A 23,389-nucleotide genomic window follows, 5' to 3' on the forward strand; every position below is an offset into this window, starting at 1 on the left:
TATTATGACATAAAGGTTAGGTGCCTAACGGACATTGTTTATCTTGAAAAAACAAATATTTCTCGGCGTAAGAAAAAATCTTTTTTATTTTAAATTTAAGAAACTAGTGTATTTTTTTTTAGGGCATAAGCTCCTATCTATATCTACTTTCCTTGAGCATAATATAGGGTTTTTTATTTTTTATTTGATTCTAAATTCCAAGATAACTCATTAGAATTATTAATAAGATGGTTCTAATATATTAGCAATATTTAGATTGGCCCCCTTTTTTTTATTCACTTTATTACTTCTATTCTAGACCCTATCCCTATGGTTTATTCTTATGAAATTCTTATAAAATAGAAGGTATAAGAAATGGATATAATGAAATTCTTGATTCGATCTTACGACCTAATTTATTTGATTAATGGATCAACAACCAAACCATCCATTTTAGGAAAAAAAAGGAGCATGGTCTTATTCAAATTCAAAGCGCTTCGTAATCTTCAACCAGTTTTGTGCTTCAATATAATTTCCCGGAGTAAGCGCTATAGCTTGTTTCCAATATTCAGCAGCTTGATCAAACCAAGCTTCCGCAATTTCCGAATCACCCTCTAGAATGGCCTGTTCTCCTCGGTCGGAATAGGCAGTTCCTTCCCTTAGAACCGTACTTGAGAGTTTCCTACCTCATACGGCTCAGAAATTGCTATCTTAATTTCCCCTATCTTAACTGAATTCGATTTATCAAAAATCGATCCAATTTGTTCTTGTGTTAAGCAGAAGAAATTAATTACCTAAGTTTCAAACCCTAATTTTTCTCAATAATTAGTTTGATCTTTTTTCCCACCTTCAGAAGAATGAAGCATAGATAGATATAGAGCCTTCGTTCAAATTTTCTGAAAGGTAACTATCCCGGTTTCATATATGAAATCTCTATAGAATCCTTGAAAAAGACTTTTTTCCATAAGAAAGAAAAAAGAACTTACTATCTTTGGGATCTGATACTACACCGCTGCTTAATCCCTTAGTGGATCGGCTCTATTACATAAGCGGATTCCTAAATTTTGCCCCATATCATGGGATAAGTAAGCAGTTTTTTTTAGTTGTATCGACCCAGTCGCTCACTAATTGATCTTTACGGTGCTTTCTCTATCAATTTGAGAAACTTTATCCATAGAGTAGTAGTATAGGCCATACTTTCTTCGTTTTTTGATTCTCGTGAAGTGTCCTTCCTTCCTACAGCTGATAGGGAAAAATCGTTGTTTTTACGATCCCTATGTAGAAAGCCCTTTTTTCCAGTATTTACTAGAAAATTTGATCCTCTCTTTTTTTGTCTTTCTATAGTGGAGATAGTCGCACGTAATGACAGATCACGGCCATATTATTAAAAGCTTGCGGTAAGAAGGGGTTTCGTTCTAGTGCCCGGAAATAATATTCCAAAGCCTTTGTATGCTCTCCATTGCTTGTGTGTATAAGGCCTATGTTATAGAGTATATAACTTCGATCATAGGGATCGATTTCTAGTCGCGTAGCTTCATAATAATTTTGCAAAGCTTCCGCATAATTTCCTTCGGATTGAGCCAACATCCGTTACGGTCGTTCATTCTATTCAAAAAATCTCCGTTCCAAAACCGTACATGAGGTTTTCATCTCATACGGCTCCTCCCTTCTGTACATAATAGTACTAAGCGAAATAATCTTAATCTATAGAATCAAAATAGAATTAGTCCCGTCTCATTATGAACCGAAAGGGGCTGGTATTTTTCCAAGAAATCTCTAGCCAACCTTCCCACAAGAGGTTTTTCTTAACACCAATGAATTCTATTAATGCTAGAGGAAAACGATAGCTCCAATAATTTCTTTGTTCTCAACGCCTCCTATTTAGAGGAATTAGCTACTTCAACGATCTTTGATGGTTATAGGGGTATCCAAAGTACAAACCTGATGGTTGTTTGTTATCCCAACCATTCTTCCCAGCCCTGATACCGATCAGGAAAGGGGTAATTTCTACCAAAGTTTTTCTCTTGTTGATTCCTATTTCTAGGTGTAGTGCTTTTCTCCCCTATGCTGCCTACGGATACTAATAGAGTGGCCTGTAATCCATACCATACCATATCCTGTAGGTGTAACCTTTCGCTCAATACTCAAATCTACAATTGAAGTATCTGAAGCCGCATCAATCGAGGATACACGACGGAAGGAATTGTTAGTTCGCCTCACCTTCCCGAAGCGTGGGTTTGCTTGCTTTACAAATTTGGTTCTCTCTATGCCAACCCCTTTTCTTTTTCCTAAGACTGAGGTATAGGTAGGTCTAAAAAAAAGCAAAAAAAAAAAGAGTCAAATCGCACCATCTCTATAATAAGTAAATGCCTTTTTTTCTCCTGAGGTTGTCGGAATTATTCGCAATAAAATATTGGCTATAATTGAGAAGGTCTTATCAATGAAATTTCCATTTACACGGGATCTAGGCATAATTCCCAAGCCATTCTATATAGAATTGTTTTCATTCCTTCACAAAATAACATAAAAACAAACACATTCGATTCTTATAATTATAAATAGATTGATCCATATGCTCTAAATCCATATGTTTTAAATGGATAAGAGAGATATGGATTTTCCGCTCAGCTCAAATTGTATCCTTTTCCTTCTGCTTGGACACGAAGAGATATGCAATATTTGACTAAGACTGGATTTCATTCCACTTTCCTATTTCTGAACAACAACTTATGTCATCAACTATTTCGTGTTTTCAAAGTTATTAATTGTCTCATACTCTATTTTTGATTTCAATGGTGTAGCGTATCTTATGCAAACGGAATTCTAAGGTTTCTTTATTTTATTATGCAATAAGAAGAATTCTTGCATTCTCTTTTTCTTTAGTTGCGGGAAAACCTAAATTAAAACTTTTATTTTATAGCGAGCGCAATTTCTAGTAAAAAATCCTGTATCCTTCCACCTAGATCAAAAGGAATTTTTCCAATAGAACTAGGGAACCCCCGAGCGGTTGCGGTTGTACCTGTACTGCAGGAATAAGAAAACTCGCTATTCACTCAGTTTATTTTCCATAATAAGTTATGTAGGAAAGATGGCCGAGCGGTTCAAGGCGTAGCATTGGAACTGCTATGTAGACTTTTGTTTACCGAGGGTTCGAATCCCTCTCTTTCCGTTTTTCTTAATTCATCAACGTTAAGGATCACAATGTATCAAATCAAATAGCAATTTATTCCAGTAATAATATCTTATATTATCTTATTTTTATTTAATAGAAATTAAAAATTCTCTATAGCAAATTACTGTGGTATGTAAACATAGAGGAAAAAAGCAAAAAGGATCCTAATCCTAGGGTTAATCAATTTTAGCTAGTTGATGGGAAAATACGAATTAATGGTAATGGTCTTAGGGCTATTTAGTTCGGGGAAAGGGGAAGGGGAAGAAAATTCTATGAACCTTTCCTTTTTTCATTAAGTTCAAGTCTGACGAGAGTAATATTCTACAACTAACAACTCATTTATTTTGAGACCGACCCACTTCCTATCTAGGATTTTATTTACTAGTCCTTTATATTCCAATGTGTCAATCGTCAAATGGCTTGGCAATTTCCCCGGGTCCGATGAAGCAATATAATTTTGAACCAGACCTTTTGATCTTTGGTTATCTTTCGTAGTAATAATATCTCGGGGTTTGCAACGAAAACTTGGTATATTGACTATACGGCCATTAACTAAAATATGTCTATGGTTGACTAATTGGCGGGCCCCAGGAATGGTTGAAGCCATACCCAATCGAAAAAGGATATTATCCAAACGCATTTCAAGTAATTGTAGTAAAACCTGGCCTGTTGACCTTTTTGCTTTTCCAGCGATATGTACATATCTAAGTAATTGTCGTTCTGTCAGACCATAATGAAAACGCAATTTCTGTTTTTCTTGAAGACGAATACGATATTGCTCCTTTTTCCCAGAATTGAATTTTTTTTTAAGATTACTTCCGGATTTAGGTGTTTTTCTAGTGAGTCCTGGTAAAGCTCCCAAACGGCGTATTTTTTTTAAACGAGGTCCTCGATAACGGGACATGAAGACTCCTTTTTTTTATTGAAATTTCATTTTACACAATTAATTTCATTGTATTTACATTACAGAATACATCGAAATTAAAACTGAATTAAACTACAGGATAAACAGAGTAAAATCAACTAAAGTACCACAAAAAATGGAATTTCATCAAAATCTGTATTTTTTGTATTTTTTGTATATATATTATTTATTTTATTGTTTTGTATCTAGCAAAATAGTAAGGTAAAAAACATAAAAGATCCTGGATTCTCCATTTAATTCGGAAAAAAAGAGATTCTTGTTCGTAGAACATCGATAGAGAAAAAAAAAGCCGACTATCGGATTTGAACCGATGACCCTCGCATTACAAATGCGATGCTCTAACCTCTGAGCTAAGTGGGCTTACATAACGGAAATAGTGTAACAAATAGAAATAGGTATAGTATAGGAAATCCGTAAAATCTCAGATATTAGTTATTACTCTTAGCTATTAACTAGTTCTAAATTTGAAGTTCTACTTATAAAAAAATACTAAATAAAAAAATACTAAAACTTCTTAAAGATAAAGTTAGCTTGATATGCTTAACTATAGGATATTTAAAAAGAAAATTATAGACTTTATGGGTATTTTCATTCGATCATTATAGACTTTATTATTTGTTAATAATTTGAGGATTAATATTTCACTAAGGGGAACATAAAGTCAGAGTAAATAAAATTGATAATTCTGATTAGAAAAAAAGAATAAATATCCAGCGTTATAGTATAATTTCGAATACTATAAAAAAGTAAGACGGGAGGTGGGGGAGATAAAAAGTTTTGGATATATTGATTCGGATTGAATTGCAAATACATCAAGGATAGAATCAATGTAATTCAGAATTGCAATAAGCAAGCGGGGTCTCTCAAATAGAGTCGAACTGAACTGCTAGACTACGTTGAGTGATGAACTCAATGATTCAAAAAAAAAACTAAGAGATGGATGAAATTACACAAGGAATCCTGGTCTCAAAGAAGAGGGAAGTGGGGATATGGCGAAATCGGTAGACGCTACGGACTTGATTGTATTGAGCCTTGGTATGGAAACCTGCTAAGTGGTAACTTCCAAATTCAGAGAAACCCTGGAATTAAAAAAGGGCAATCCTGAGCCAAATCCGTGTTTTGAGAAGGGATTCTCGAACTAGAATACAAAGGAAAAGGATAGGTGCAGAGACTCAATGGAAGCTGTTCTAACGAATCGAGTTAATTACGTTGTGTTGTTAGTGGAATTCCTTCTAATTCTAAATTAGAGAAAGAGGGGTTTTATACTTTATACATTTAATAAACACGTATAGATACTGACATAGCAAACGATTAATCACAGAACTCATATTATAATATAGGTTCTTTATCTTTTTTAAAATTTCAAAATAAAATTCGAAATGATTATGAAATAAAAAACTCATATCATAATTTTATTTTGAATTATTGTGAATCCACTCCATTCGAATATTGAATAATCAAATTCTTCAATTCAAATTCAAAGTTTTGAGAACTTTTAAAAAGAAAGTGGATTAATCGGACGAGGACAAAGAGAGAGTCCCATTCTACATGTCAATACTGACAACAATGAAATTTCTAGTAAAAGGAAAATCCGTCGACTTTTTAAGTTGTGAGGGTTCAAGTCCCTCTATCCCCAAATCCTCTTTTTTTTTCTTTTTATCAATGGGTTTAAGATTCATTAGCTTTCTCATTCTACTCTTTCACAAAGGAAAGGAATGCGAAGAGAACTCAATGGATCTTATCCTATTCATTGAATAGATTTCTTTTTTATTAGAGTATCGGCAAGAAATCTTGGTTATTCACTCTATTTTTAAGTATTATTTAAGTAAACCATGCACAATGCATAGGGCTACCCCCCCCCTTTCAAATTTTGAATTTGAAATACTTTAATTGATTTTTTAGTCCTTTTAATTGACATAGATACAAATACTCTACTAGGATGATGCACAAGAAAAGGTCAGGATAGCTCAGTTGGTAGAGCAGAGGACTGAAAATCCTCGTGTCACCAGTTCAAATCTGGTTCCTGGCAGAGAAAAAAAAAGATCCACCGAATAGGTATTGATCCAAATACCTCGAGATGGATTGTGATACATATTTATTAATAATATATAATATAGATAGAGTATGATTTATTCATCTAAGTGGATAAATCTATAATATAAATATAGAGGCACTTCTTTTTAGAGAAGTTTTAAAATATACCCTTTCTTTATGATAAGGAAGGGGGTGAGATTAGGTTCCCCTTTATTTTTTTGCGTTTCTTTATTTTGTATTCCACTATTCCGACGAATATTTTTTTAGTCTTGCTTATCTTTATCTTATCTTATTTTCCTAGTTGTGCTAAGTCATGTGCGCGATACAAAGTTCCTGGTAGAGAACTTCTTTGAGTCATCCTATTTTTCTGTTCATATGAAGGAAATTAATATGTGATTTTCAAAATAGGGGAATCCAAATGAAACCCTTTTTTGGCTCAGTCTATCTGGAATGCTTTTGTATAATAGGAATTAATTATAAATAGGTATTCCGTTTCATCTAGGAAAAGAACCTAAAAATATTCCTTGACTTGAATAAAATCTGGAGTTGTGTTGTATAAGTGAGCACGAATTTCTTATCATTCAATGAGCATCTTGTATTTCATAAAAATTGGGGGTTATATAGTCCTTACGTAAGGGCCAGCCTATCCAACTTTCAGGCATTAGGATACGTTTAAGGCGCGGATGATTATCATAAGAGATTCCCACCATATCATAAGATTCGCGTTCTTGAAAATCGGCACTTCTCCAAATCCAGAAGACAGACGGAATTCTAGGATTATCCTTTTGGGCAAAGACTTTTATGCAGACTTCTTCTGGATTATCTATACCGTATTGTATTCTTGTAAGATGATACACGCTAGCTAAAGATCCACCGGGTGCTACATCATAAGCACATTGGGAGCGTAAATAATTATAACCATATACATATAAAATGACAGCAATGGAATCCCAATCCCCTGCTTTTATTTGTAAAGTCTCTATTCCTCGGTGATCAAAGCCCAAAGATCTATGAACCACCTCATGTTTGACTAGCCAATTAGATAACCAACCCTGCTGCATTGTCTTCATCTCTCCCTCTTTGTATAAATATTTCCCATTTCGGATGCAAGTTTGAAAGATTGCTCTGCTTTTTCTTTTTCTACACAAAAGAGCCCCCCCCTCCTAATTCACTAATTTGTAGGAAGGTACTGGACTTTTGGATTTTAAAAAAGTTTCAGAAGATATATCTAATGTCGATGGTGATTGATAGAGCAATTCTTGCTCATAAGTTCCTGTATGAGTACTGCGCCTAACATAAAGCTTGTGACTGGTAGTAAAACATCTTTTTTTATTTTGAGATAGAGTTCGATCCTCAACTATTTCTCGCGATATCTTCTTACGAAGTTTTGTTAGGGCATCTATAACTGCCTCCGGTTTAGGAGGGCAGCCCGGCAAGTAGACATCCACAGGAATTAACTTATCAACTCCCCGAACAGTACTATAGGAATCCGTACTGAACATTCCCCCTGTAATAGTACAGGCTCCCATAGCAATGACGTATTTTGGTTCAGGCATTTGCTCGTATAATCTCACTAAAGACGGAGCCATTTTCATTGTTACCGTACCGGCTGTTAAAATTAGGTCTGCTTGCCTAGGACTTGATCTTGGTACCAATCCATAACGATCAAAATCGAATCGTGAACCTATTAATGAAGCAAATTCAATGAAACAACAACTGGTACCGTATAGAAGGGGCCATAAACTGGAGAGTCTTGACCAATTCGAAAGATCATTTAGTGTAGTTGAAATAACAGAATTGGAACTTGTTTGGTCAAGTAAGGGAAACTCAATCAAATTCATAACTGTCTCAATAGAATCTTTTCCTTCTTTTTTTTTGTCTAAATATTCAGTTAAGACCATTCCAAGGCTCCTTTTCGCCATGCATAAACTAAACCGACAACTAAGATAAGCACGAAAATCAAAGCTTCGATAAAAACGGATACACCCAATACGTCGAAACTCATTGCCCAAGGGTATAGAAAGACGGTTTCCACATCAAAAACAACAAAAACGAGCGCAAACATATAATAGCGTATTCGGAATTGTACCCAAGCCCCTCCCATGGGTTCTATACCCGATTCATAACTAGAAAGCTTCTCTGGTCCTTCACTAACCGGGGCTAAAAGCCCTGAAATCGAAAATGCCAAAATAGGAATAAGGCTTGCTATTATTAGAAATGTCCAAAAAATATCATATTCGTGAAGCAGAAACATAATGTACTCCCATTAATGTGGAATAGGCGGAACTTAAATTAGTCAATTCAATTCAGCATTGTCAATTTATCCAGAACTTCTCTCTTTTCCTCGGTGAAACAAGAATCTTTTTTGTTCAAACAAAAGCGCTTAGTTTAGCCTTTGTTTCCTCTGTGCTGCATCTTCTTTAAAGATTCATCCAATGGAATCCCAACTCCCTTTCTTTTGGATTTCCATTCTATTTAGATATGGTGTATGTAGATCTAATTCTTATATAAAGAAAACTTTATCGTTTCACTTTGTCTCGCTTTCTCTAGAATCTCTATAAAAAAAGAATAGCTCTATCCTTTATTTACTATTTAATAATAATAAGAGACTATTAAATAAAAATGAGAATACTACTAATTAGAATAATTAGAACCTAATTAAGATAGTAGGACTAATCTATGCAGTATAATGAGAAGTAATACTATAAAAATAAAAATAAAGAACTCTATTTCAGAACTATGAGACAGAATATTCTGTTTTCTTATTTACTCTTTACTTTATTTTTTCTATTTTTCGTTTTTCTTTTCCTGTCTGTATGATTTTGATTTTCGATGAATGAGCCTTTGGTAATGCTTTTATCTCTATTCTATGTCGCAGGCGCCTATCCAGTCTATAAACAAATACTAATGCGAAAATGAAAACTATACTAAACTAAAGAAAACATAGGATAGAGATCCTAAAATAGAAAAAAGGGCATATTAGGGCTATACGGATTCGAACCGTAGACCTTCTCGGTAAAACAGATCAAACGGATTATTATCGAAATGATTTGAACTGTTTCAAAGACCCAACATGCATTTTTTTGCATTGGGCTCTTTCATAAACTGATTTAAAGATCAGTTAGTCCACCATAGTTTTTCTTTACGGAAAGATAATGAGATGGCTCCCTGTGCTCTGATTGATTTTTTGTATTATGATCTATCTAGGAGCAATACCAAAGTGTTTCAAAGGAGGATTACCTTGACTTAGGTCTGCCTCTGGTCTAAATTAAATCAACCTAAGTGAAATGGAGTCTCTATCGTTCCACTGCAAGAGTTAACTATGAGACTTCATACACCTTAAAGTTCATAGAACGAAAAGAAGTTTTTTGGAGGCCCTTATCCTCATTACGCCTAGCATTTAGTGGGCTGGATATTTACCTTATCAACTAGCAAATCCATAAGGGTTCTATTTGATTAGGCACCTGAATTGGCACCTGAATCGGACTGAACCGACTGTTTGTCAGGCTACTGTTCTCCTATTCTCTCGAATCTATGAAGTAAGACATTGATTTTGCAATAAGATCGATTATGTTCATTGCATAATAAGCTCCTTTGAAAAGCATTGGCGCACGTGTAAACGAGTTGCTCTACCGAACTGAGCTATAGCCCTTATCAGAGATATCTTAACATATAGAGAATTTCTTGTCAAGATGAATATTTTCTAATGCCAGAGGATATCCCTTTGATCTGTATCTGTTTAGTATTTAGTTTAGTATTTAGTATATAACAGACCAATAACAGAGCGGTATTGCTTAGAAAAGGGATTCAATATATAATCGATCGAAGTAATGGGTCTTCCTTTGTGGTGATAAATTGCCTACTTAACTCAGTGGTTAGAGTATTGCTTTCATACGGCGGGAGTCATTGGTTCAAATCCAATAGTAGGTAAGTAGGTAGAAAAATTACTAGATAGCATTGGACTTACTTCGCTTCGCTATCTAATAACTTTTTCTACCCCTCTTCCCTTTTTCTTTGTATCAACTATAAACCACTGGATTGTCTTCAATTGGATGGGGGAATCCAATTGACAGCCTCGATTCGTATCCTAGCTCGTCTGAGAGCGAGCTTCGCTTCAACCAAATCTTTCGTACCCTCAGCTTTACTCAAGTTAGCTTCGGCTATTTCAAGTGCCTTTTGAGCTTCTTCCGGATCAATATCACTACCCAGTTCCGCATCATTTCCTAAAATGATGATCTCATTATTAACTATTCTCGCAAAACCGCTCCACAGAACCGCCGTTAACCATTGGTCGTTGAGGAGGCGTATTCTCAAAGGACCCATATCTACTGCTGTGTTAATAGGGGCGTGGTTTGGTAATACGCCAATTTGGCCACTATTCGTGGATAAAATGATTTCTTTCACTTCACAATCCCAAATAATTCGCTTAGGAGTCAGTACATAAAGATTTAATTTCATTTCTGCGATTTGTTCTCCTCTTCTAAGGTTATAGCTTTCGTGCTAGCTTCATCGATGTTACCCACCAAATAAAAAGCCTGTTCAGGTAGGCCGTCTAATTCTCCGGAAAGGATTAGTTGAAATCCCCTAATAGTTTCCGCAAGAGCAACATACTTTCCTGGAGAACCAGTAAAAACTTCTGCCACAAAGAACGGTTGTGATAAGAAACGCTCAATTTTTCTTGCTCTTGCTACAGTTAAACGATCCTCTTCCGATAATTCATCCAAGCCAAGAATTGCGATAATGTCCTGAAGTTCTTTGTAACGTTGTAAAGTTTCCTTAACTCTTTGCGCAGTTTCATAATGTTCGTTGCCAACGATCCGAGGCTGTAACATAGTTGATGTTGAATCTAAAGGATCTACTGCTGGATAAATACCCTTGGAAGCTAATCCTCTGGAAAGTACGGTAGTAGCATCCAAATGTGCAAATGTTGTGGCAGGGGCAGGGTCGGTCAAATCGTCCGCAGGTACATAAACTGCTTGAATCGAAGTTATAGATCCCTTTTTAGTAGAAGCAATTCTTTCTTGCAAAGAACCCATTTCTGTACTAAGAGTAGGTTGATAACCCACTGCGGAGGGCATTCTCCCTAATAAAGCGGATACCTCTGATCCTGCTTGAACAAAACGAAAGATATTATCGATAAATAAAAGCACGTCTTGCTTATTAACATCTCGGAAATATTCTGCCATAGTTAGGGCAGTTAAACCAACTCTCATACGAGCTCCCGGTGGTTCATTCATTTGGCCATAGACTAGAGCTACCTTTGATTCTTCAATATTTTTTTCATTAATTACTCCGGATTCCTTCATTTCCATATAAAGATCATTTCCTTCACGAGTCCGTTCCCCTACTCCACCGAATACGGATACGCCCCCATGAGCTTTAGCAATGTTATTGATTAATTCCATGATCAGTACTGTTTTACCTACTCCAGCCCCCCCAAATAGTCCTATTTTTCCTCCACGTCGATAAGGAGCTAAAAGATCGACGACCTTAATACCTGTTTCAAAGATGGATAATTTCGTATCTAACTCGATAAAGGCAGGCGCAGATCTATGAATAGGGAACGTTGCACTACTATCTACAGGACCCAAATTGTCAACAGGCTCCCCAAGAACGTTGAAAATTCGTCCGAGAGTAGCTCCACCGACCGGAACACTGAGAGGAGCTCCCGTGTCAATCACTTCCATTCCTCTCATCAACCCGTCCGTAGCACTCATAGCTACAGCTCTAACTCGATTATTTCCTAATAATTGTTGTACCTCACAAGTCACATTAATTTGCTTATCGGCAGTGTCTCTACTCTGGACTACTAAAGCGTTATAAATATAAGGTAACTTGCCCGGGGGAAAAGTGACATCCAGCACGGGTCCAATAATTTGATCGATACGACCTGTACTTTTTTCTTCACTTGTGGAAACCCCGGGACGAGAAGTAGTAGGATTGGTTCTCATAATTATCACATAATTAAAAAAAAGGAATTTGTCGAAATTTTTCTTTTTTTATTGTTGAATAATGCCAAATCAAATCAAAAAAAATCCAAAAGTAAAAAGGAAATGAATTAGTTAATTCAATAAGAGAGAAAAGGGGACCAGGACTTGATTTCGTTGCCCAAGCGAATCCCATTCAATCGTTTACTCATGGAATGAGTCCGTTGGAAAGTTCAATCAATCTTTTTTTCATATACATTTTGCCTTTTGTGGAGGATCTGTGCCTACTCTACTTTCCTATCTAGGACTTCGATATACAAAATATATACTACTGTGAAGCATAGATTGCTGTCAACAAAGAATTTTATTAGTATTTAGTTAGGTATTTGCATTCCAAATAAGAAAAGAGACCTATTAAGAACTTGTAAAATAAGGATTAGGGATTAATTTGGGTTGCGCTATACCTATCAAAGAGTATACAATAATGATGGATTTGGTAAATCAAATCCATGGTTTAATAACGAACCGTGTTAACTTACCATAACAACAACTCAATTCCTATCGAATTCCTATAGTGGAATTCCTATAGGATAGAACATACACAGGGTGTACGCATTATATATGAATGAAACATATTCATTAACCTAAGCATGCCCTCAATTTTCTTTAATGAGTTGATATTATATTAATTGAATATCCTTTTTGTTTTACGAGATTTTTGCTAAAGTTTCATTTACGCCTAATTAACATCGAGTAGACCCTGTTATTGTGAGAATTCTTAATTCAAGAGTTGTAGGGAGGGACTTATGTCACCACAAACAGAAACTAAAGCAGGTGTTGGATTTCAAGCTGGTGTTAAAGATTATAAATTGACTTACTACACCCCAGAGTATGAAACTAAGGATACTGATATCTTGGCAGCATTCCGAGTAAGTCCTCAGCCTGGGGTTCCGCCCGAAGAAGCAGGGGCTGCAGTAGCTGCCGAATCTTCTACTGGTACATGGACAACTGTTTGGACTGATGGACTTACCAGTCTTGATCGTTACAAAGGACGATGCTATCACATCGAGCCTGTTGCTGGGGAAGACAGCCAATGGATCTGTTATGTAGCTTATCCATTAGACCTATTTGAGGAGGGTTCCGTTACTAACATGTTTACTTCCATTGTGGGTAACGTATTTGGGTTCAAAGCCCTACGTGCTCTACGTTTGGAGGATCTACGAATTCCCCCTACTTATTCAAAAACTTTCCAAGGCCCGCCTCATGGTATCCAAGTTGAAAGAGATAAGTTGAACAAGTATGGCCGTCCTTTATTGGGATGTACTATTAAACCAAAATTGGGATTATCCGCAAAAAATTATGGTAGAGCGTGTTATGAGTGTCTACGTGGTGGACTTGATTTTACCAAAGATGATGAAAACGTAAACTCACAACCATTTATGCGCTGGAGAGACCGTTTTGTCTTTTGTGCCGAAGCTATTTATAAATCACAGGCCGAAACCGGTGAAATCAAGGGGCATTACTTGAATGCGACTGCGGGTACATGTGAAGAAATGATTAAGAGAGCTGTATTTGCGAGAGAATTAGGGGTTCCTATTGTAATGCATGACTACTTAACCGGGGGATTCACCGCAAATACTACTTTGGCTCACTATTGCCGCGACAATGGCTTACTTCTTCACATTCACCGTGCAATGCATGCAGTTATTGATAGACAGAAAAATCATGGTATGCATTTCCGTGTATTAGCTAAAGCATTGCGTATGTCTGGGGGAGATCATATCCACTCCGGTACAGTAGTAGGTAAGTTAGAAGGGGAACGCGAAATGACTTTAGGTTTTGTTGATTTATTGCGCGATGATTTTATTGAAAAAGATCGTGCTCGCGGTATCTTTTTCACTCAGGACTGGGTATCCATGCCAGGTGTTATACCGGTAGCTTCAGGTGGTATTCATGTTTGGCATATGCCAGCTCTGACCGAAATCTTTGGGGACGATTCTGTATTACAATTTGGTGGAGGAACTTTAGGACATCCTTGGGGGAATGCACCTGGTGCAGCAGCTAATCGAGTGGCTTTAGAAGCTTGTGTACAAGCTCGTAACGAAGGGCGTGATCTTGCTCGCGAAGGTAATGAAATTATCCGAGCAGCTTGCAAATGGAGTCCTGAACTAGCCGCAGCTTGTGAAGTATGGAAGGCGATCAAATTCGAGTTCGAGCCGGTAGATACTATCGATAAGAAGGTCTAAAAAAAAATAAACGAAATAAAAAGAGAAAAAAATAAGTTATGAAATGCAGTAATTCTTCTTTATTCTTCTAATTGATTGCAATTAAACTCGGCTCAATCTTTTTTTTTATAAAAAAGATTGAGCCGAATAAAAATAGATCATGATATGATCATGAGACTTGACAAATCGAGATTCGTCTATTCTATATATCTAGAATATATATATATATTAAGGTATAATACAATAAAGAAATAAAAAGAAAATAATAAAATATAGTAGTATCATATGATAATGGAATCAAATACGCAGTATTTACAGAAAAAAGTCTTCGTTTATTGGGAAAGAATCAATATACTTTTAATGTCGAATCGGGATTCACTAAGACAGAAATAAAGCATTGGTTCAAACTCTTCTTTGGATTAAGGTGGTAGCTGTGAATAGCCATCGACTACCTGGAAAAGGTAGAAGAATAGGACCTATTCTGGGCCGTACAATGCATTACAGACGTATGATCATTACCCTTCAACCGGGTTATTCTATTCCACTTCTAGATAGAGAAAAAAACTAAAGGAGAATGAATGAAAAAAGACATAGTTTGGAAGTTAGACCTTTTTATAAGACTCTCTTTCAATTTCAAAAAAGAGGACGTTTGAAACTTTTAACAGGCGTAATCGTGAGTCAACATGCTAGAACTAGATAAGGAAGTTTTCTATAACCTTAATAAAAAGGATAAAAAGGTAGTTTTAGTTTATGACTCCGATCAAGAGCGAGAAATCCTTGATTTGGGATTGGACATAGAACCTGGACCCATCGGAGAGACGTTGAAAGGAGCGTATCCTGATGGTAAGAATTATACTTTCGTGGAAATACAGCGCTATAGACTTCAGTGTGGTAGAGTAGACGTTTTGTTCCTAATTTTTCTGGACCAAACCTCCGCTCCGACCCAACGATACAATGAATTTTTTCTGTTCATATTCATAAATAAAAAAGATTAGGAATCGCAATGCTACTATATGCGTCCAGAGCAGTATTTTGAATACTATTCTTCTATAATCCATTATTGCGCGGGGTCTTACTAACAGGACTTCGCGGCACAGGACGGGTCTTCGTCGAAAAGCTAACACCACCCGGCATTTTCATACCCTTTCTTTGGGTGGTATATCGCCTTTAAAAGTCTAAGAGGGTAGTAGGGGGGATCTTAAGAGGGTAGTAGGGGATCTTAAGAGGGTAGTAGGGGATCTATAGTAGGTAAGATAATTTGCCCTTTGATTTTGATTGAATATACTATTTTTCTGCCTTTACCACGCATTATTGTATGCGCTTCTAGAGAAGTATGTATGCAGGAAGTAAATTCTAGTCGCTTTCTTTTGAATCCAATTTCAAATTAGATTAGAAAGATAGAAAGGCCATGAGGATGGGAAAATAAAAAAAATCTTTTTAATTAGTTCTCCTTTTTTGGAATTTTCTTATTATCCTTATCATTTTTTTTACAGAATATTTTGCAAACTAAAAAAATACAATAGTCAATATTCCTTATAATAGATATACTTAATTATATCATAAGAATCTTAAGATATTTTTCGACTAGATAGAAATAGTAAATTTGAATTGAGACACCTATTCCATGACGGATTTAAACTTACCTTCTATTTTCGTGCCTTTAGTAGGCTTAGTATTTCCGGCAATTGCAATGACTTCTTTATTTCTTTATGTGCAAAAAAAAAAGATTGTCTAGTATTTTTTAGTGTAAGTAATATAATATGGTAGGGTATGTGACTTTTTCTACACACACTTTCTACACACAAATGAAAAACGGCTATGGATGCAGATATAGGCTACGAGCATAAATGCATGAATATGCAGAGCTTGGTATAGCGAGTTTTTTTTTATTTATTTTAATTGAATCAACGAATATTTTTTGAATAGAAAGTCAATGTATCTAACCTATTATTTCACAGGAGTACTAGTTGCTGAAGGCGATTTCAGAATCAAAAAAAGTAAAGGCAAAATTATTTAGCTTATTCTCTCAATTTCAATCGACCGCTGCTGGATTTAGTATATCTAATATGAATTGGCGATCAGAACACATATGGGTAGAACTTCTAAAAGGTTCTCGAAAAAGGAGTAATTTTTTCTGGGCCTGTATTCTTTTTCTAGGTTCACTAGGATTCTTATTGGTTGGGACTTCCAGTTATCTTGGTAAGAATATTATATCTATACTTCCATCTCAAGAAATTCTTTTTTTTCCGCAGGGGGTCGTGATGTCTTTCTACGGAATCGCAGGCCTATTCATTAGCTCCTACCTGTGGTGTACTATTTTGTGGAATGTAGGTAGTGGTTATGACCGATTCGATAGAAAAGAGGGAATAGTTTGCATTTTTCGTTGGGGATTCCCTGGAATAAAACGTCGCGTCTTCCTTCGATTCCTTATGCGGGATATCCAATCAATTAGAATTCAGGTTAAAGAGGGTCTTTATCCTCGTCGTATTCTTTATATGGAAATCCGGGGCCAGGGGATCATTCCCTTGACTCGTACTGATGATAAGTTTTTTACTCCACGAGAAATTGAACAAAAAGCTGCCGAATTGGCCTATTTCTTGCGCGTACCAATTGAAGTATTTTGAGGTATCTTTTTTGAACTGAATTGAATGAAGAAAAGATAAATTGGAAGAAGAAAAGTTTTCTCAACATGGGGAGGAAGTCCCTTCGAAATTGGATTTGTTATTGTAAGGGGATTTTTAAGTATTTATCTAAAGGAAGGAACAAACGAGGATAAGATAAAATTATTTTAAATTTTTTTTGTCGAAGTTAGATATATTGCATACTATTCTTCTCTTCCATTTTCACCCGAAAGGGCTTTTTTTATTCTATTTCACTATTTCATTCCATCTAGATCTAAGAAAGAACCCAATGCACTGAAATTCCACTAATATACAAAAAAGAAGAATAGATACAGGGTATCAAACCTATAGAGTTTTTGCTTCAAAGAAATAGAAATATCATGAAATAGAAATATCATCATATAGAGTCAGGGAATGGAATAGAGTCAGCGAATGAAGCATATTCATTAACAACTCCATTTACAGATCAAAAATGAAAAAAAAGAAAGCATTGCCTTCTTTACTATATCTTGTATTTATCGTACTTTTGCCTTGGGGGGTCTCTTCCTCATTTAACAAATGTCTGGAACTTTGGATTAAGAATTGGTGGAATACCAGGCAATCCGAAACTCTCTTAACTGATATTCAAGAGAAAAGGATTCTAGAAAGATTCATAGAATTAGAAGAACTTTCTCTCTTGGACGAGATGATAAAAGGGAAACTAAAGACACATGTACAAAAACCTCCTACAGGAATACACAAGGAAATAATACAATGGGTCAAAATAAATAATGAGGATCATCTCCATATCATTTTGCATTTCTCGACAAATATAATCTGTTTGGCTATTCTAAGTGGTTCTTTTTTTCTGGGTAAAGAGGAACTTGTCATTTTGAATTCTTGGGTTCAGGAATTCTTCTATAATTTAAATGACTCAATAAAAGCTTTTTTTATTCTTTTAGTTACTGATTTTTTTGTTGGATTTCACTCCACCCGTGGTTGGGAACTAGTAATTCGTTGGGTCTATAACGATTTTGGATGGGCTCCTAATGAGCTTATTTTCACTATTTTTGTTTGTAGTTTTCCAGTAATTCTAGATACATGTTTGAAATTTTGGGTCTTTTTTTGTTTAAACCGTCTATCTCCTTCGCTTGTAGTCATTTATCATTCAATTAGTGAAGCATAAATTCATTTGATCTCCCGATATTAATATTAATCAAATTAGCATCTTTCTTTAGAAAGAAAGCCCTTTTCCATTTTACCAAAATTCTTTCTATTTATACCTGCTTTAAGGTATTCATCATTGCAGTACAACTGTTGCAGTAGAATGCCAACAAATTCGTGTATAGGGAACTAGATTAGCTTAGCTACCTATCTAATTTATTGTAGAAATTCTGGGATCTGTGATTGGACATGGAAAATAGAAATACTTTTTCTTGGGTAAAGGAACAGATAACTCGATCGATTTCTGTATCGATCATGATATACGTAATAACTCGGACATCTATTTCAAATGCATATCCCATTTTTGCGCAGCAGGGTTATGAAAACCCACGAGAAGCAACTGGGCGAATTGTATGTGCCAATTGCCATTTAGCTAGCAAGCCCGTCGATATTGAAGTTCCCCAAGCTGTGCTTCCCGATACTGTATTTGAAGCAGTTCTTCGAATTCCTTATGATATGCAATTGAAACAAGTTCTTGCTAATGGAAAAAAGGGAGGGTTGAATGTAGGTGCTGTTCTTATTTTGCCCGAGGGATTTGAATTAGCGCCGCCCGACCGTATTTCCCCTGAGTTAAAAGAAAAGATAGGAAATCTTGCTTTTCAGAGTTATCGTCCCGATAAAAAAAATATTCTTGTGATAGGCCCTGTTCCCGGTAAGAAATATAGTGAAATTGTCTTTCCCATTCTTTCCCCTGATCCTGCTACGAAGAAAGATGCTCATTTCTTAAAATATCCTATATATGTAGGGGGAAACCGAGGAAGAGGACAGATCTATCCTGATGGTAGCAAGAGTAACAATACAGTCTATAATGCTACGTCAACAGGTATAGTAAGAAAAATACTACGTAAAGAAAAAGGGGGGTATGAAATATCCATAGTTGATGCATCAGATGGACGCCAAGTGATTGATATTATACCTCCCGGACCAGAACTTCTTGTTTCAGAGGGGGAATCCATCAAGATTGATCAACCATTAACAAGCAATCCTAATGTGGGAGGTTTTGGTCAGGGGGACGCAGAAATCGTGCTTCAGGATCCATTACGTGTCCAAGGCCTTTTGTTCTTCTTCGCATCCGTTATTTTGGCACAAGTTTTTTTGGTTCTCAAAAAGAAACAGTTTGAAAAGGTTCAATTGTACGAAATGAATTTCTAGGTCCCGGAATTTCTTACCATCAAGTTGGTAAAAAGCCTCGATTTATTGGCAATTGCTAGAATTATCTATGATCTTTTTTGGAAATCCTTTTTTTGTTTAGACTTTTTTTTGTTTACGAGATGTCTGGAATTCCTTATTTATATCTCATGCAAAAGAAGAGAATCCAAGGCAAAGGCGAGAACAATAAAATTTAAATTTCTTTCGAGGGATTGCAGGTCTTCTTAATCGTCTATTCGGCACAAGAAAAAGGCTTTTTCTTGTGCCGATTCTTCTTGTATCAAAATAAGAATCCTTTTTCTTCCTAATTCGTCAAAGATTACTTTACTATTTCTTCTTTATTCGGGTCTGTCTCTTGGGCCTCTTTTTCTTTTGCTTAGGTTTAGCCGAGGTAGTGGACAAACAGAGGGGAAGAAAATATGGCGGGGGACAAATTTCTTGTGATTGTAAGCAAATAGAATTGCTTGGCTTGTTTAATTAAGTTTAACTTCAAACTTACAGAAATTTTGCAAAAAAAAGTAAACTCTTCCATTGAAGGTTTTTTTTTTATTTTTAGGCTAGTTGAATAGTTTTGATTAAGGTTTTATTAGTTTATTACTCGAAACTAAATCAAGGATTTTCAGGATACTTCCTTTGTGGAATAAGATATTGGATCCTCGAGTGATCTCTTTTTCTTGTTGCTTCATAAGAGTGAATCGAATAGATTCAATTCGCGTTATAAGAGTAAAAATTCCGCGGGTCCTTTCCGCTCTAATCAGATAAAGGGGGTAAGGACCCGCTAAGCTCCTACTTTTTCATGTTTACAATCTGGTCCCTCCGATTACTATAGAGATGAACCCAATCCAGAATATGAACCATAAAAGAAAACACCTACTAAACCAATCACAGGAATACCAGCTACAGTACCTATCAGCCAAAGAGGAATTCTTCCAGTAGTATCGGCCATTTCCCCTACTTTCCTCCACATTTTATCAATTGGTCATGCTAGAGACAAAAACAGTCATGGGTAGTTATAAGGATGGTATCTTTCCAAATGGGATAAGAGAATTCTTATTAGTCTCTTTCTTTCTCTCAATTGAAGAAGTAATTGGAAAATAAAACAGCAAGTACAAAAATGAGTAATAAACCCCAGTATAGACTGGTACGATTCAATTCAACATTTTGTTCATTCGGGTTTGATTGTGTCATAGTTCTATAGTTGGAATTTGGTTTATCGTTGGATGAACTGCATTGCTGATATTGATCCCAAGAAAAAAACAGTAGGTACAGCTAGTCCGTGAATAGCCAGCCATCGCACTGTAAAAATAGGATAGGTTCGATCTATGGTCATTGAGGGCCTCCTAAAAGGATCTACTAAATTCATCGAGTTGTTCTAAAGAATCAAAACGGTCGGTTATTAACGGAATTCCTTGTCGGCTTTCCGTGAAATATTCGTTTGGCCTAGGACTTCCAAACACGTCATAAGCTAAACCCGTACTGACAAATAACCAACCCGCAATGAATAGGGAAGGTATAGTAATGCTATGAATAACCCAGTATCGAATACTGGTAATAATATCAGCAAAAGAACGTTCTCCCGTGCTTCCAGACATGCTGAACTCCCAAAATTTTTGTACATTCAAAAAAGGAATTGATTCCGTAAAAGATGGGATCAACCAGTAAATAGAAAATTACTGATATTTCATCCTTGTGAGATTGTCAATTTTGTACCAAAGGTGTATTTTGAGTATACCGAATTAGTATAGCTATCCTTCCTATGGCACAGCAATCTGGTTTTGCCTGGTTCCGAAACATAATTACTTTTTTTTGTCTATAGGTAAGCTATATGTTATTCAAGGCGTCAATAGAAAACCCCTTTTTTGTAGGTTCTATTTATTTTCCTTGGCTTCGGAATAATAGAGTAATTCGGAATAGCAGCCAAAATCTTGGGAAAATCTAAGTTAATGATCAATAGGTTTGGATAAATAATTTAGGAAGGATATTCTCATACTGACACAATACAAGGACAAGTATATATATGTGAAATTTATCCTTTCATAATTCGTAATTAATCCTTGTCTTGTTTGTTGGATTAGGTCTAACTTTCTTGACCAAACTGCGAGCGTGGAACTTTACGAGATGAAATAGGGAAAGACAGAAGATAGAATAGAACTTAAAAGGATAATTGAAGTGACTCGTCTTCGAATCTACTTTGGTTGGAGTTCGAAAAAGGAATAAAAATAAAGTAAATTCAAGGAAGAGCTTTCTTTTTTTTTTAACAGACCCTCGGGAGGTCGTGGAATGCTTTTCTTCTCCTCTTATTCCATATAGAATACAATCAGTTAAAATTAAAATAAGAAGGAATAGGGGAATATTCGATCGTTCAGTCCAAAAAGAGGGTCCTATTGAAAAAGAAATTATCCAAAATAGAAAGAAGTTTTTTTTTCAAATTCAATTGTTTATTTATCTCTTATTCCGAAATTTCCCTGAAAATCCAATTTCATTTTTTCATTCAATGGGGTTATATGATCTAGTTCTTAATATTATTACTTTACTCAATTGAAAAATTCCATAACAAATCTCTTGATTCGAAATTAGGGACTCATGTATCATCTGATGAATCCACTTTCTTTTACACTTCTGTATCTCACTCTATCTTGTTTTTTAGTATTATCTAAAATAACTGATGAATTATGAATTTTCCATAACTTAGGTAAATGCTTTACCAACATATGTAGTGTAGTAAAAAAAAATAAATGGAATTTAACTCTTTCATGCTTACTTTAACTAGTTATTTCGGTTTTCTACTGGCTGCTTTAACTATAACCCCAGCTCTATTTATTGGCTTGAACAAGATACGTCTTATTTGAATTGACTGAATAATAATAATTCAGAAAAGCAAAATCTTTCTTTGGGATTCCTGATATTCTACGACTCTTTTCCAGACTAATTAGGAATTCTTTTCTTGGTCATTGAGATTCGTGGATAATTTAGAGTACTATTTAGGGATAGATCGTACCTCTTTTTTTATCCCCCCGAACAAATCGAAATGATTGAAGTTTTTCTATTTGGAATCGTCTTAGGCCTAATTCCTATTACTTTAGCGGGATTATTCGTGACTGCGTATTTGCAATACAGGCGTGGGGATCAGTTGGATCTTTGATTGAGTCATTTTTTTTTTTTTATTGACCTCCTCTCTGGTCTGGAGGAGGTCAAATTGGAGTTACAATTCAATTTTGTTAAATTATTTTACTCTGCTTCGACATAAGATAGATGGAATCACGCTCTGTAGGATTTGAACCTACGACATCGGGTTTTGGAGACCCGCGTTCTACCGAACTGAACTAAGAGCGCTTTCATTCATTCAAAAAGAAAATCTTTTTCTATTCCTAATGTATCTCACGTACGTATAGTCTCCACAAATTCCAGTTATACCCACTTTACTTTAATTGATCTCGTTGCTACTGCCTATAAAGAAGAAAGAAGTAATAGGTAGGGATGACAGGATTTGAACCTGTGACATTTTGTACCCAAAACAAACGCGCTACCAAGCTGCGCTACATCCCTTTTCCAAATTAAATTGTTGTGCAATGCCATTGTACACAATTCCTGTCTTCTTTTCCACATCATAATTTTCTTATTCTTTCTCTATCTATATATAGAACCCTCGTGTCATTTCTTCTTTTTGGTCTCATATAATTAAGGAATTATATACAGCTAAAATCCAATAGAATTTCGCCTATAAAAGAAAGATTACTTTTCCTTGATAATATATAGGAAGAAGGGGTCATCTTTTTATTTTTTAGGGATAGGACAATTTCGGAAAATTTCGTCGATTATGGTTCAGTTTATATATAGCATAAGTTTATGATCATATATGTATTCCAACAAGGAAGGAGGATTTTCAATGCGGGATATAAAAACATATCTCTCTGTAGCACCCGTGCTAAGTACTCTATGGTTTGGTGCTTTAGCAGGTTTATTGATAGAAATTAATCGTTTATTCCCGGATGCTTTGTCATTCCCTTTTTTTTAATTCTAGTTATTGCTATGGGAGGGATAGATTTCTTCGTGATATGACAAAATTTTATCTTATCCTTTTCAATCTTTTTTTAGTATCGGAAGGAAAAAGAAAGAAAAGATGGATTGGGTTGAACCTCAGAGTCATTAAAAAT

The 23,389-nt window shown here is 35.6% G+C and overlaps 3 protein-coding genes and 5 non-coding genes across 8 annotated transcripts; 3 read left to right on the forward strand and 5 right to left on the reverse strand.

Annotated features, from left to right (window-relative positions):
- Window positions 1–87: 87 nt before the first annotated feature.
- LOC123421238 (photosystem I assembly protein Ycf3) lies at window positions 88–9,771 on the reverse strand. Its single transcript, XM_045107518.1, has 3 exons — window positions 2,328–9,771; window positions 1,341–1,568; window positions 88–617 (listed from the first exon to the last, which is right to left on the reverse strand). Exons 1-3 carry the CDS (start codon window positions 2,449–2,451, stop codon window positions 457–459), a joined length of 513 nt encoding a protein of 170 aa, XP_044963453.1. The 5' UTR covers window positions 2,452–9,771; the 3' UTR covers window positions 88–456.
- TRNAS-GGA lies at window positions 3,062–3,148 on the forward strand. Its single transcript has one exon. It is a non-coding gene; the product is annotated as a tRNA-Ser (tRNA).
- Window positions 4,364–4,436, reverse strand: TRNAT-UGU. Its single transcript has one exon. It is a non-coding gene; the product is annotated as a tRNA-Thr (tRNA).
- On the forward strand, window positions 6,033–6,105 carry TRNAF-GAA. The gene has a single exon. It is a non-coding gene; the product is annotated as a tRNA-Phe (tRNA).
- A 701-nt stretch (window positions 9,772–10,472) lies between the features above and the next one.
- On the reverse strand, window positions 10,473–12,442 carry LOC123421234 (ATP synthase subunit beta, chloroplastic). Its single transcript, XM_045107515.1, has one exon. It carries the CDS (start codon window positions 12,059–12,061, stop codon window positions 10,565–10,567), a length of 1,497 nt encoding a protein of 498 aa, XP_044963450.1. The 5' UTR covers window positions 12,062–12,442; the 3' UTR covers window positions 10,473–10,564.
- An 89-nt stretch (window positions 12,443–12,531) lies between these two features.
- LOC123421236 (ribulose bisphosphate carboxylase large chain) lies at window positions 12,532–14,387 on the forward strand. Its single transcript, XM_045107516.1, has one exon. The coding sequence runs from the start codon at window positions 12,844–12,846 to the stop codon at window positions 14,281–14,283; it is 1,440 nt and encodes a 479-aa protein (XP_044963451.1). The 5' UTR covers window positions 12,532–12,843; the 3' UTR covers window positions 14,284–14,387.
- Window positions 14,388–22,494: 8,107 nt separating this feature from the next.
- TRNAW-CCA lies at window positions 22,495–22,568 on the reverse strand. The gene has a single exon. It is a non-coding gene; the product is annotated as a tRNA-Trp (tRNA).
- A 139-nt stretch (window positions 22,569–22,707) lies between these two features.
- Window positions 22,708–22,781, reverse strand: TRNAP-UGG. The gene has a single exon. It is a non-coding gene; the product is annotated as a tRNA-Pro (tRNA).
- Between the last annotated feature and the right edge of the window lie 608 nt (window positions 22,782–23,389).

The sequence above is a fragment of the Hordeum vulgare genome, unplaced genomic scaffold, assembly GCF_904849725.1.
Source record: "Hordeum vulgare subsp. vulgare unplaced genomic scaffold, MorexV3_pseudomolecules_assembly, whole genome shotgun sequence".
NCBI classification, from domain to species: domain Eukaryota; kingdom Viridiplantae; phylum Streptophyta; class Magnoliopsida; order Poales; family Poaceae; genus Hordeum; species Hordeum vulgare.

What these genes read in the sequence shown, in the direction of transcription:
- LOC123421234 (XM_045107515.1), bottom strand. Translation starts at nt 12,061, where the DNA reads ATGAGAACCAATCCTACTACTTCTCGTCCCGGGGTTTCCACAAGTGAA.
- LOC123421236 (XM_045107516.1), top strand. Translation starts at nt 12,844, where the DNA reads ATGTCACCACAAACAGAAACTAAAGCAGGTGTTGGATTTCAAGCTGGT.
- LOC123421238 (XM_045107518.1), bottom strand. Translation starts at nt 2,451, where the DNA reads ATGCCTAGATCCCGTGTAAATGGAAATTTCATTGATAAGACCTTCTCA. An exon ending in ATTTACTTATTATAGAGATG is followed by an intron (nt 1,569 to 2,327) that starts GTGCGATTTGAC and finishes AACGACCGTAAC; the next exon opens with GGATGTTGGCTCAATCCGAA. An exon ending in TATGGCCGTGATCTGTCATT is followed by an intron (nt 618 to 1,340) that starts ACGTGCGACTAT and finishes CTGCCTATTCCG; the next exon opens with ACCGAGGAGAACAGGCCATT.